General features: G+C 45.3%; 1 protein-coding gene across 7 annotated transcripts in view; it reads left to right on the top strand.

The window, feature by feature from the left end:
* CGNL1 (cingulin like 1) overlaps positions 1-13,896 on the top strand; it is a 100,436-nt gene that overhangs the window by 54,927 nt on the left and 31,613 nt on the right. For 6 of the 7 annotated variants that reach the window (XM_061594877.1, XM_061594880.1, XM_061594876.1 and 3 more), the window contains exons 9-11: positions 4,350-4,556; positions 5,606-5,710; positions 9,967-10,119. In XM_061594877.1, coding sequence (XP_061450861.1) covers positions 4,350-4,556; positions 5,606-5,710; positions 9,967-10,119 — 465 coding nt within the window. The remainder of the gene's footprint in view (positions 1-4,349; positions 4,557-5,605; positions 5,711-9,966; positions 10,120-13,896) is intronic. The other variant, XM_061594882.1, reaches the window with a different exon arrangement.

Here is a 13,896-nt window from a genome sequence, read left to right as displayed (position 1 = left end):
GTGGGGCGGGGGGCTTGCGCATCCGCTGCTCCTGTTGATGCATTTGCTCAGCGCCCACCTTGCCCTCACCTCGCCCCTCTACCTCCCAACAGCCAGCAACAACAGAACAGACCAGAGGTTGGGTGAGCTTCGTTACTGGATGCCCGATGGGGGGCGTTGGGGAGAAGTATGTGGGCCCAAAGGCTGCTGGGACCCTTGGGAGGAGCTTTCCCTAGACTCCGACTAGACCTTTAAATAAGAGCCCACATATTGGGATCTGAAATATGTGGCATATTTGAAAACAGATAGCATTGTCAAAACCCGAATCCTTTGACGTATAGAACGGGAAGGGGTCTTGTATTTCTAGGGCTGTAATATAAGATTAAAACTGCAACTGCCAGATAATTAACCGGGCAAGATGTTACTCCAGTCCTATACCATCATCATTGCTTCCCATTTGTTTCCGAACTGAACATACAATGCTTGTGTTGACTTTTTAAGGCCCTAAATCCTGGGACAGGAATATTTGTAGGACTGTGTCCACCCACAGATTTTTACCTGGACCCTTCAATGGCCGTCGAAGGCCCTTCATCCTGTGTCTCACATTATTTGAGGTCCAGGGACATGGTGGGCATGCAAGATGGGTCTTTGTGCTAGGACTGTGGGATGTCCTCTGAATGAGGCCCTTTGACCTGCCTTGTGGCTTGTGCAGTGAAGACTGAGCTCTGGGAGGGGGGAGTATTTGAGGGACGCTCTCTTTTGACAATGATTTTGTATTCAATTATTCTCCTAGTTTTTAGCACAGGACTCTGCTAAATTTTCCTCTGATTTTGTATGTCTTTTTTAAATGGAAGGCTTGGACATAGATATTGGTATTTAAAAAGTGGTTGAGGTGAAGACTGGATCCTCTCTGTGGATTTCTTGTTGTAAACCCTTTAAATCAGCTGTAGATATTGAGAGAGCTCAGCAAGGAGTGTTTAAGTGCACAGTACAATGCCTTCTATGTCACAAAATATAAACTAAAAAAAATACATGCACATACCCCTTCAACTCAGTCTTGAGCTGTGAACTTCATCTCCCTCGGATTTCATCTTTATGTCCTTTGCTCAGAAGATGTCAAGATGAGGGCAGTTGGACATCCTCTTCTGTGGTGGATGGAAAAAAATGTGTTGTGCTCCAGTGCATGGGAGGACTTGTTGAAGGGCAGCTCATTGGAGTGAAAGTGCAACCTTTGTATGGCTGCCAAGGTCGCTGGAGACCTGTGGCGATTGGTGATTAAGTCACACAGCTTTGGGTAGACTGGGACAGATTTAATCCCACACACACCCCACTTCCCTCCCCCCCCACCCTCCCCCACCTGTCAGCCTCGTGATTCTAAATACATTCACATGTGTTTGGGGGGCGAGCAGGGAGGGAACACTTGAGGATGCTTTCAGTTACAGAAGCACTAGGAAGGAGGAGCTGAACGGGGCAGGCAAGCGGAGATGATTTGGCATTGAGGGTTTGACCCTGGGGGAGGGCCATTCTCCATCGAAATGGTCTCAGCTTTATGCAAAGGTCTTTGGGGGTGGAGAGCTGTCTCTCACACACTCCTCCTCGGCTCTGGTTTGATCCATTCAATTTGAAATGCTCTACAGAAATGGAGACACGGTTTGGACTGACAATACAATACCATCTCTGTGCCAGCTTCTTCAAATGCCTGGAAAGCTGCCACAGGCATCTTCGTATAGAGTCATATGGCAAAATATATAACATATACATCGAAAGAGCCTCTGGTCCCTGCCATGTGAGTGCCCTCTCTGAGAGTTCATTTTTTCTGGGGCCTCCATTTCTCTCTCTCGCATGCCTCCCCACATGGGGACCTCAAAGGCTGGGCTGCCTGCATGGTGAGATTCCAACTTTAAGCTCATGTGCCAGGTTGATGGCACGTGACATCACACGAGAAGTGCCCAGAGAGGAGGGTTTGATTGGCAGGTGGTGGGTTCAGGCACTGGGTGAGTGAAGGCAGAGAGCCCTCCACCTGGCATTTGCTGAGCTCTATGGCTCAGCGGGTCCTTTTGATGCGAGGCCAAAGGAAAGGCAGGGCCACTTTCTGGAGTGTTTGCTAATGAGCAGTGCTCGCCATTGTGAGAACTCGGAACAAACCAAATTGCAGAGGCAGCCCTGCCCAATACATCTGTCTGTACTGCCAGCTAGCCGTTGTATACAGCTATTCTGGCAAATCACTCAAGGCCATTTGCAATTTTTAAAAATGGCATTCAGTCTAATAGGCACAATATAAGGGGGGGGGAAATGAGGAGGAAAAAGCAAGATAGGCAAATTTGGGTAGCAATTCTTATGCCAGCCGAACATTTTTAGGTTTGCAGTTTGCCACCAAGTAGAATCCCCTCTTCCTTCCCTACCCCCTACAATAAATAGGGCCCAGTCCGGCCTACGAGGAAACAAAACTGTTTTAAGAGTAGTTTACCACCACTCCTCTCACTGATATGTCTAGATATATCTGAGCCTGCTCAAAGCCAGTGTGTGGTTCTGATATATTTATTGTTTATTGATCTGATTTATATCCCGCTCTGACTTTGGGCCAGTCACTGCCTCTCAGCCTCAGAGGGAGGCAATGGTCTTCTTCTTGGTGATCACTCGTGACCAAGTAAGATTGTCTTCCAAAATATGTCTTTAACAATGGATCCATCTGAATCTGTATCCACCGCTGATGTACCAGACCATGACTAGGGGCTTCTGGATTCACAGTCCTGCCCCCGTTGCCATTTGCCAATCACCATGGGACTTTTGTTATGGAAGACGCCTGTGCATGAATTCGTTTTATGTGGGGAGATCGGTGCATGACGATCAACACACAATCTTGACAGAAAAAGGCTTTGATCCAATGGCATGGGTACCATGATGATTGGTAGTCATTTATCTGCTGCAGCCTTCATCCGCCTTCACAGCTGTTGTAACATACACATTGTTATCCTCCGCCTGTTCTGCCGTTGAGGACTTTCTTGGATCGTTCTTTGTCTGGTTCCTCTCCCTTGACCTTACTGCCATGGGTGACCCTGCTGGGAGTACATGACTCCCGATGGCATCGCTCACGCTTCATTGGAACACGCAAGCCCACTCACCGCTACAAGGTGACGATCCAGGGGAGGTAAACCCCCTCTGAACACTGCTTACCATGAAAACCCTATTCATATCCTCCTTGGGGTTTGAATGCTCAGCCATAGTAAAGGTGCAAGCTAGAGGGTTTAGGGATTGACTTGAAGGCAGTCCATGTCCATTTCTTCCTCCCAGTAGGAGCCCCGGGCGGCATATCGGCTGACTAGCAAGTGGGCTGCTCTTGCAGCAGCCTAGACTCCTCCCTAACTTGCTGCAGTGGCTGTGTTAGAGCGGCCTCATTGCGGCAGATGGAGTAGGGGCCTCCCTAGGAGGGCTGGCAAGCAAGCCTAGCTGTGCTTTGCATTAGGATTGGCTGAGTGGTGCAGAGAGCTGATGGGCCAGAGAAGAGCAGATGGACAGAAATGTGTGCAGAGCTTCTCTGAGTTCAAATAGAAGCACAAGATGTGTGTGGAACAAGAAAGGGTGTGTGGCTTTGAGGATTTGGGGGTTGTTGTTTTTTAAATGGCTTGATATCTCATTGGGAGGGCTGTGCCCCAACAGACCAGCCTCCAGTGCTAGTGGGGCCCAGAGAAGTTGCTGTCTTGTAGATTGTTGTAGACCTGCAGCAACTCAGAAGTGCAAAGCCTTGTCACATGGGGGGGTGGTCACTTCCTGTTCCCTGTCAGATGGTCCATGCGATTAACCATAGAAGCAGGTAAAAACCATGGACTCTCCTGGTTTAGATCTGCCTAGTTGGAGTTTTGGCTGAGGCTCAAGTGAAGCATTTCTTGCCAAAGAGGTACTTGAAGCATTATGATGAAATTGCATTTTAAAGCTCAGGGCACCTTCTTAGCCATCTGCTAGCTCCATACTCACATGTTAAGCAAATACATCAACAAAATCCAGGCAGGTGACAGAGCCTCTACCAGCAACCCGCTGAGAGGGTTCAGCCACCTCCTGCCTCCTTTGTAATGACAGCAAGTTCTCTGTGCTTCTCTTTCTTAAATGTCCGGGATGCCTCCTTCTTGAGCAAATTGCTCATATTGTGTAAAGCCATCAGCAAGGGAAGCTTTTGCTTTCAATCCAGAGCCACTCCACCAACACCTCCCCAGGGGTCCCCCAGGGTGACTTCTAAATGGGTGCACTGGCCATGTACAGTACAGTACAGGGGGTATGTGTGGAGTTGAGGAATAAAACACCCAGTAGCAGTCCATTGTCTGATGTTGCAGCCCAAATCACAATCCTTAACACTACCACCTATGCTGTGCTTCCAGAAAGTGGCTGCACTGTCCAGTGCCAAGGCTGTGGCTGAAAAGATGCAACGGACTGCCGAAGATCAAGCGGCAGAGATGACAGAGCAGAGCCAGCAACTGAAGGGAGCCCTTGCGGAGCTAGAGAAGCAAAGGGAAGGACTCCAGGAAATGCTGGGGAGCTTGAGGAGGGAAGGAGAAAAAGTGGAAGAAAGAATCGGGAACCGTGAGGTGAGCAGCGATGCACAGCCCACCACAAACGGGCTGTGCATCCAGAGATCCTCCTTGGGGGTTTGAATGCTCAGCCATAGTAAAGGTGCAAGCGGGAGGGTTTAGGGAAGCCTTCACCAACCTGGTGCCCTCCAGATCTTTTGGACTACAGCTCCCATCAGCCCCAACCAGCATGTATCTGCAAGGAAGTCCTGCTTGGTTTATAGTTGCTTTATTTGGTCAATATAGAAGATCTCCCTCCATTCTGCACAAGACTTGGCATCCACTTAAAACCAGCAGAAACCAACACAATAATTTTAAAAAGCCTCAAAAGATGGAAACTTTAAAATTAGTGTTGTGCTGCTATATATACACATATTGTTGATTGTCTTCGTATTTAATGGATTTTAAATTTTGAACCAAACTGGAGGACACAGTAAATTGAATAGAAAGGCCTATGGAAATAAACAAAAAAACCCAATAAGGTCACAAAAGTAGCAGGCCATAATCAACAGAAGGCATAAAAACATGAGAACTAGCTAGTCCACATGCTGAACTGTCTGGCCAAATGAAAAAGCCTTTGCCTGTCACCAAAGTAACATCCCCACTGACTCCAGGAAAGCTTCTCATAGGCAGGCTTCTAAGTATGTGGCACCTGTGCTCTCCCTCCCTCCGTCTCATCACCTCACACCTGACTTCTGATGGCAGTGGTGTTGCGGAAGGGCTTCCAGTGGTGTTGGTAAAATGCCTGGGAAAGGGCTGTAGTCAGTGGTGGAGTGTCTGCTTTGCATGCAGAAGGTCCCAGGTTCCATCCCTGACTTGGGGGGGGGAGGTTGAGGGGTTGGGCAAAAAACAAAAACAAAAAAACAGCACTGGTGCCCCACGGAGGTCATGCTCCTCTAGAGCGAAACTGTAGGTGAATGCATAGACATTGTTGTAAGGGGCAGAAGCTTTGAAGGTCCAGTGTGGGGAGAGGTGGAGGGCGGTTTGAGATGTTGGATCTTTGGAGAGGCAACATGGGGAGAGTGCTGCCCCAGTTTTTTCAAATATGACCTCGTCTTTTATGGCAGAAAGAAAAGCAGCGCTTGGAAGAGGTCCTGCTACATGTGGAAGAGGAAGGCCAGAAGCTGGCATTAGCCAAAGCGTTTTTGGAAGCCCAGTTGGAGGATGCACAGGTAAAGAAAATGTGGGGCTGCCTTACGTGAAGGGCCTTCAGTGTAACAACTTTGCACTTGTTGGCTGGTCCTTTGTGATTTCTGGTCCAGCAGTAATTTGTTTCTTCCCTCTTGATGATAGCTTTTGAGTCTAGTCTCTGTCATGCCCTCCCTGATTTGTGTTTTTAGCTTTCTGGCTTCCTTTGACCACATATGATTTTGTCTTCCGTCTCTCCCTTTGACTGATTTGGTTGGTGGTATTTGTAATATTTAAGTCTGTCAGTGTGATTCACGAATTAGTACATCACACAACTGAGAAAAAAGCTTGTTTTGATGCCTGATGTGAGCAGGCGTGACCCGCAGATTTGCACTGAGGCCTGTTCTGTCCCCTTGTGCTCTCCTGGCCTTCTGCCTCCTGACCTTTGCTGCTTTTGCTGGCGGTTCACAAGCAGGATCTCTTTCCTGCCACTATTGCTAAACCTCAGCATCAGTGCTGTAGTAGCAGATTCAGCAGTTCAGAGGCCCTTCATGATAGTCATAGCCATGCCCCCTTTTTGCTGCTGGGTTGACAATGAGATCCTTGTTAATGCCTTCTCCCACAACAACAGATGTCCTTAGGAGCCAATAAACATGAAAAGGGAGAGTGTTCGCTACTGAAAAGAGTCTTCTCAGTGGCCGACTCACCTCCTTGCACTCCGATTGGCTTCAATCAGCAGGAAAGGACAAGGAAGCAGTTAGAAGACTCTTCTCAGTGGATAACACACTCCCCTTTCATGCAGTTTGGCTGATAGGATGCTAGAGACATAGGGACCCTGCTGGGACCCTGTCCCCCCAAAAGTAAGGGGTCTAAGACACACACACCCCACGACCCTGGACAACTACACCCCTGCTCAGCATCTTGCTAACCAATGGAAGGCTCCTTTTCTCTCACTTGATCAAGCATTGCTCATCAGGGACATAGAAAGAAGTTCTAGTGGCACCTTTTACTGTCTGTGTTTTTATCACTTCAACTTGCTTTATCAAGCTATAATTTTGTTCTTACAAAGTTGTTTCCTCCCCTGTGTCTGTGTGCAGGGCAGGATTTACCTCTTATACAAAAGTGAGCGGTGCAGCAACAGAAATGCTGCAGAGGGAACTGTGGTGGAGGCCCAGCGGAGGTCTTTGGCCCCTAGTTTTGGGAGCTTTGGCATGGGCCAGGCCTCCTCCTGCAGCTGCTGCTGCTGCTGCTGCCGCCGTCCCACAGCTTCATCTCATGTGACTTCTTAGTCTGGGCTACAGGCAGGCCATGTGATTTTTGTCCTCCAGCGCAGAATGCATTTGCTCTGCCTTGTCGATCTCTGTCTGATCTGAGTTCATGTTGATTGTTCTTCAAGGATGTGTAAACAAATGGTAAAGTTAAATGGCCTGTGAAAGACGGATTCTTGGGGCTTTAGGAGTGTTTTGGAATGGAACATGCTAACAATCTAGTTTAAAAAAATACACAGGAAAGCACTGTGGCAGCTTTTAACACCAGATTATCTTCTACGCTGCTTGCTAGGCCATTTTTCTTTAGGAGCACTCAACGTCCATTTTGCTGAGAAGGCCTACCTGTTTAGCCCTCTTCTCCTATTTAAATCATAGTGCACAACTGTCCAGCAGCAAGAGACTGTGTGGGAGTTGTTGGGGCAGAGACACAAGAGTGTCCCCTCCTGGACCGACTTGTGCTGACTTGAGGGTCTCATTTGCCCCAGGCTCGGTGTGAACATTGTGGCCAGGGTAGCTGGCAAACTTCCTGGCCCGAGCTATGGAAGAACAGCATGCTAGAAATGTGGGTTCTCCAGATCGCCATTTCCAACGTGATTATCTTCCACTTGTTTAGAGAATTCTATGCATAACCTGGTGACTGCTGCAGAAAACAGAGATTCTTGCAAATCTCTGCTTTCATTTTAAATATAGATCATTATTTCTAGATCTCATAGTGATGGAGCTATAGTTGAAAATGCACAGGTGGTACCTGCAAAAATGTCTGCTGTCCTGGTGGGGGTCTCCTTAAATGCTTTGTATTATCTATTCTGACTGTCACCCTTCTGCCCAGAGGGGCCAGCTTCACTTGTGTGGGCACTCCTGTTTTTGATGCCAGCTGCAAATATATTTCTTCACCAAGGTGCTGAGGGGTGTTTGATCAGGATTACTCATTTGTAAAGCAGGAGGGGGGTGCTTTCTGCTATTGGCTGAGTATGGATTTAAGTATAGTTCATTGTTATTGTTATTATTATTATTATTATTATTAGTGTGTGTGTGTGTGTGTGTGTTTTGAAGCAAACTCCCATTTGCATAAATGCCTTGCATCTGCCATTGTTGTTTTTGCACATTGCCTTTGGATTTCCCTGGTGCACAGACACCGGCATATGCTTGGCGTGCTTCTGTAGGTAGTTTGTGCATAGTGGTGCGTTACTTATCATGGCTTTAACCTTTGAAATACAGATTGTGCCCTCAGAGTAACATTAAAAAGCCGGGTCCCTGCTCTAGGGAATTTATATCAGGCATTCCCTTCTTGTACAGACAGAATGCTTGTTTTTTTCTTTCTAAGAAAAGAATGTCTTCGTTTTTCTTTTTTTTAATTATTTATTTATTTATTAAATTTATATCCCACCCTTCCTCCCAGTAAAAAAATTAAAAATGTAGGTCTGATACATCTAGTAGTATCAAGGGTCTTCCATTGAGCTAACTGATGCAAGGACAAAAAGCAGAAAATTACAAATTCTGCCAAATACACTTTGATGGAATAAAAGTCTCAAATCGGTGTTTGTTCATGTGTAAAATAAACTTCCACCAAATTGCAACAAAATCCTCTGGGTCTGCCTGGCCTGTGAGAGTCTTGAAGTGATGGTCAGCTTTTCTGAAATGGCAATAAACAAAGCCTTTGGATATCTTCTGTCCAAAGTAACACACGATGAATCTTTCCAGACCTGTGAAATAACCAATTGTGCTACAAATGTTAAATACATTACTAGCTCTTTCCACATCTTAGTTACACCACTCCCCTCAAACATTGACAATAAACACAGTGTGGGGTCAGTGTTACTTTCCCCCCAATAATTACCCCAATCTCTTTCACAACTTGTTTCCAAAAGAGGTGCACCCCTGGACAAGTCCACCAGAGGTGCCAATAAGTCCCCTTCTCATTGCAGTTCCGCCAACATATGGCATTGCCCTCTTTGAAGACATCCAGTAGATGGAAAACACGTTTTACCAATGCCCATTGTCTTGAATTAGGTTTATAAACAGAAGCTACAGTCAGCTGCTTAAGTCCTAATGTCCCCTTCCCACATATAAACCAACCCTCTGCATTTTTGCCATCCGCAAGTGGAGAAATCACAGCCACACCTCTTGACTTGCTTGACCCTGAAGCAGTGACCTGTTCACCAAAAAGCCTGTGTTTCAGGAGATGTACCTGAATACCAGTGACCCACTGTGCTGGGCTGTCGGTGATGGATCATATCCAAAACTCACCTACGTTTTATAGGGTTTCAAAGTCTATGAACATTCCAGGAAAAGATTGTAGCATCACCTTGGTGGTCCTCCATCAATAATACATAACATTTAATACGTCCAACACTCCTCCTTGATCCAGAACTACACTCTAATTTTTCGTTAATAAAATTGGTTCCTTTTGAGATCCAGAGAAAGGAGTAAAGGAGCATCCCTAATTCATGAGGTTCTAAAAACTGCAGAGAAACTTCAAAGTTTAGTTTCCACTTTATTTAATTTCTCCAGAATGTTTAATTGCTCAGTCTGTGGCAATGCAGAAAAAGAAGTAAAGAGATCACATCTGATTCCCAAATGTCATTATTAGACCAAGGAATTAGTGAGTGTACTGGATTATTTGGTTCTAACTATAATGTTTTAGAGCAGGGGGTCTTAACCTGTGGGTGGGTTTCAGGGGGTCTGTGAACTGGGCGCAAAAAAACCACATCAATTTCCAATGCAATAAACTTAATTGTATTTATTTATTTATGGGGGCCCATAACTTTCATCAGATTCTCAAAGGGGTCTGTGACCCCAAAAAAGGTTAGGAACTACTGTTTTAGAGGATGGGTGTTGGGTCATCCCATGCAGTTAAATCTACTCATTCCTGGGATTGAGGCATATCATACTCTGTTGATTGTTGGAGGGACGGGGTGATTATCGCAGTACGTTATTCTCATGTTTTCTTTCATTTCTTGGGAGAATGTTAGTGTACTGGGTCAAAAATTGCTGCAGAGCGTCTGACAAAACGGCTTTTTCCCTGGATGCAGAGGGACGTCCACCAGCTGAACCAGGAGAAGCAACAGTTAACTGACCGGCTGAAAGATGAAGCCAACCAGAAGGATCAGTTAAAGAGAATGAAGAGGGAATTGGAGACTGAGAGGTGGCAACTGGACAAGACCATTGAGAAGTTACACAAGGAGGTACAAACTGGCTGAAGATCAAATATCAAGGACGGGGGTGGGGTGTGTGGAGAGAAAATAAAAGGCCAGATTGTAGAAAATGGTTGGGGGGAAAGGACAGAAAGAAAGAGAGGTGCAAATGGAAGTGAAATGTGAACTTTACACTTAATGTTTGGGACCCAGGGAAGACTAGCGGAACCTTTTAGGGCACAAACAGGAGAACTGCAGGAAGAGTTTCTTATCCGTGAAAGTGATGGCTTTTCATCTGGAGCCTGAAAGGCACTCCTATCAGAAAACCTTGTGATTTATCTCCAGCAAGACTTAAGAAGAATGTGTTGGTTGTTGTATTGTTTTAATCCAGCGGCTCAGGGCTGGTTGCCACATAGACAGCCAGAGAAGCACATCAGAGCCATCTCTAAAAGGAAAAAACAGCACAGATTTAGCATGAATCAGCCACAATAACTGTCCCCCCCCCCCAGCATTTCATGTCAATCCACAGCCCTTCTTTGCTGCTCCATCCCCTGACATAATTATTTATGGATTCATTTGTAAAAATGTTAAAACCACTTTTCTGCTTGTATGCTGAGAGCAGTATACAGTGTGACTATAAGGGTTAGCTTTAAACATGTAGAATGAGTTGTTATTATTTTATTATTATTATTGCCATCACTGTGATGACTTGCCTTTTCATGAGGCAAGGAGAGGCAGTGAATTGGCGCCCAGCACTCCTGCTGCTGCCCGTCTCATGAGGCTCTCTGCTCTGCTCTCGTCGCTGCCGCAAGGGGTCCTTCCGAGAGCCAGGCATTCCCAGCGAGGTGGCTGGGAGAGCGCCTGTGCTGTCATGGTTTGTGGCACAGTGGTTAGAAATGTTCTTTAAACTTAGAGGGGGGGAAATAAAGTACTGAATTTAAGTCAAGGAGAGAGACAATAATAATAACAATAATAATATAGTATAATTTTTTTAATTACTATCAAACCTTGTAAAATCACAAGCGCCAGAACGAAAAGAAATTAAGGGCTATATATGGCTCCAGCCAATGTACCTTCTGGAAGGGAAACTTTATATGGAACAAAAGCTACGTAGTACTGAGTGCAACAAGCTATAAAACAGCTTAAAATAAGGAAATCACCAGAATTGGATGGTTTCATTGCTGAATTTGCAGATATAGCAGCAGAACCATTAACTGGTCTCATACATGAAGTATACAGTTTTGAAACATACCTCAAGAATAGGCAATAGAGAAAATAATTTCGATACATCTTCCCTGTCCTTTCTTATGTAACATCATTCAAGCCTGTTAAATTTTGACGACAAAATGCTACTACAATCAAACGATTAACAACATTTCCCCCAAATAAGTCCATGTAGACCACATGGGATTTGTTAAAGGGAAATCATTTAGAAGCAAATTTCAGAAGGATAAATACTATCAATTACATTAATAAACACAACTTTCTGCATTATGTATTTGCTTAGACCCTGAAAAAGTCTTTGATAGGTTGGAGCTGCCTTTTCTAAAGCAGTGTGTAATCCAATATGGATTTGAAAAGGACTTCTGTAAATGGTTCAGTATAATATAAGTAACCTGCCTTTTACCCAGAAATAAACTCAGAACAATGATAAGAAATGTCCCATGCCAAGTGACCCTAATGAGAAAAGGAGTCTAAGATGGGTGGGAGTTCCAAGGGCACAATTGCAAACAATTCCAACACGGAAAAAAGGGGGAAGACAGCAGAAGGAGCCAATGTGGCTTCACAAAAAGCTTAGAGATGACCTGAAAAATAAAAAGGGACACATTCAGGAAGTGGAAGGAAGGCCAGACCACAAAGAGAACAGACAGATAGCACGGAATTGCAGGGTTGGCGTCAGGAAGGCTAAAGGTGAGAATGAGCTGAGGTTAGTGAGAGATGCCAAACGCTACAAAAAAGCTTTCTTCAGGTACATCCATAGTGAAAGACAGAGAAAGGAAATGGTGATACAGCTACTCAGTGAGGATGGGAAAATGATAACAGATGACAAAGAAAAGGCAGAAGTGCTCTCTCCTACTTTGGATCAGTCTTCTCCCAAAAGATGGTCTGTGACCGTCCTGGCAAATGTGAAGTTGAGGGGGCAGGATTGCAGCGAGATTGATAGACAAGTCATCAAGGAATACCTAATTACTTTGAACAAGTTCAAATCTCCAGGGCCCAATGAACTGCATCCTAGATTAATGAAGGAACTGGTTGAAGAACTCTTGGAACCACTGTCTATTATCTTTGTGAAATCATGGAGGATGTGTGAAGTGCCGGATGACTCGAGGAGGGCTAATGTTGTCCCTATCTTCAAAAAGGGCAAAAAGGAGGAACCTGGGAACTACAGACCAGTAAGCCAGACATCAATCTCTGGGAAAATCCTAGAGCAGAAAATTTAAAATGGTCAGTCTGTGAGCACCTTGAAAACAAGGCAGTGATTACTAGAAGCCAACATGTATTTGTCAAGAACAAATCCTGGCAGAGTAATCTTACCTCATTTTTTGATTGGGTGACCTCCCTGGTAGACTGTGGGAATGCTGTGGACATCATATATCTCGACTTCAGAAAAGTGACATAGTGCCTCATGATATTCTGATTAGCAAGCTAGCTAAATGTGGGCTGGATGGAACAACTATCAGGTGGATCCACAGCTGGCTACAGAATAGTACTCAAAGAGTGCTTATCAATGGTTCCTTCGCAAACTGGGGAGAGGTAACAAGTGAGGTACCTCAGGGCTCAATCCTGGGCCCAGTGCTCTTCAACATTTTTTATTAATGACTTGGATGAGGAGGTGCAGGGAATGCTTATCAAATTTGCAGATGATATAAAATTGGGAGAGATAGCTAATACCCTGGAAGACAGAAACAAAATTCAAAGGCTTCTTGACAGGCTGGAGCATTAGGCTGAAAACAACAGAATAAAATTTAACAGGGATAAGTGCAAAGTTCTACACCTAGGAAAAAGAAACCAAACGCACAGTTATAAGATGGGGGATACTTGGCTCAGCAATACTAGATGCAAGAAGGATCTTGGGATTGTTGTTGATCACAAACTGAATATGAGCCAACAGTGTGATATGGCTGCAAAAAAGGCAAATGCTATTTTAGGCTGTATTAACAAAAGTATAGTTTCCAAATTGCATGAAGTCTTGGTTCCTTTCTATTCAGCACTGGTTAGGCCTCATCTTGAGTACTGCGTCCAGTTCTGGACACCACACTTTAAGAAGGATGCAGACAAACTGAAACAGTTTCAGAGGAGGACAACAAGGATGATCAGGGGACTGGAAACAAAGCCCTATCAGGCATGTTTACTCTTGAGAAGAGAAGACTGAGGGGAGATATGGTAGCACTCTTCAAGTACTTGAAAGGTTGCCACACAGAGGAGGGCCAGGATCTCTTCTCGATTGTCCCAGAGTGCAGGACATGGAATAATGGGCTCAAGTTAAGGAAGACAGATTTCGTCTGAACATCAGGAGAGACTTCATAACTGTTAGTGCAGTACAACAATGGAACCACTGTCCTAGGGAGATGGTGGGCTCTCCAACACTGGAGGCATTCAAGAGGCAGCTGGACAGCCACCTGTCGGGCATGCTTTAATTTGCATTCTCTGTGTCCCAACACATAGGGAGGCACGGAGAATGATGACTAGAGCTAGGGCCTTCTCAGTGGTGGCCCCCTAATTATGGAATGCCCTCCCTGATGTGATATGCCTGGCGCCATCTCTGTTATCTTTTCAGCGCCAGGTAAAGACCTACCTCTTTGCCCAGGCATTTTAAAAATTTTAAAA

The sequence above is a fragment of the Rhineura floridana genome, chromosome 14 (genome assembly GCF_030035675.1).
Source record: "Rhineura floridana isolate rRhiFlo1 chromosome 14, rRhiFlo1.hap2, whole genome shotgun sequence".
NCBI lineage: Eukaryota > Metazoa > Chordata > Lepidosauria > Squamata > Rhineuridae > Rhineura > Rhineura floridana.
This window is presented reverse-complemented; position numbering and strand designations above follow the sequence as displayed.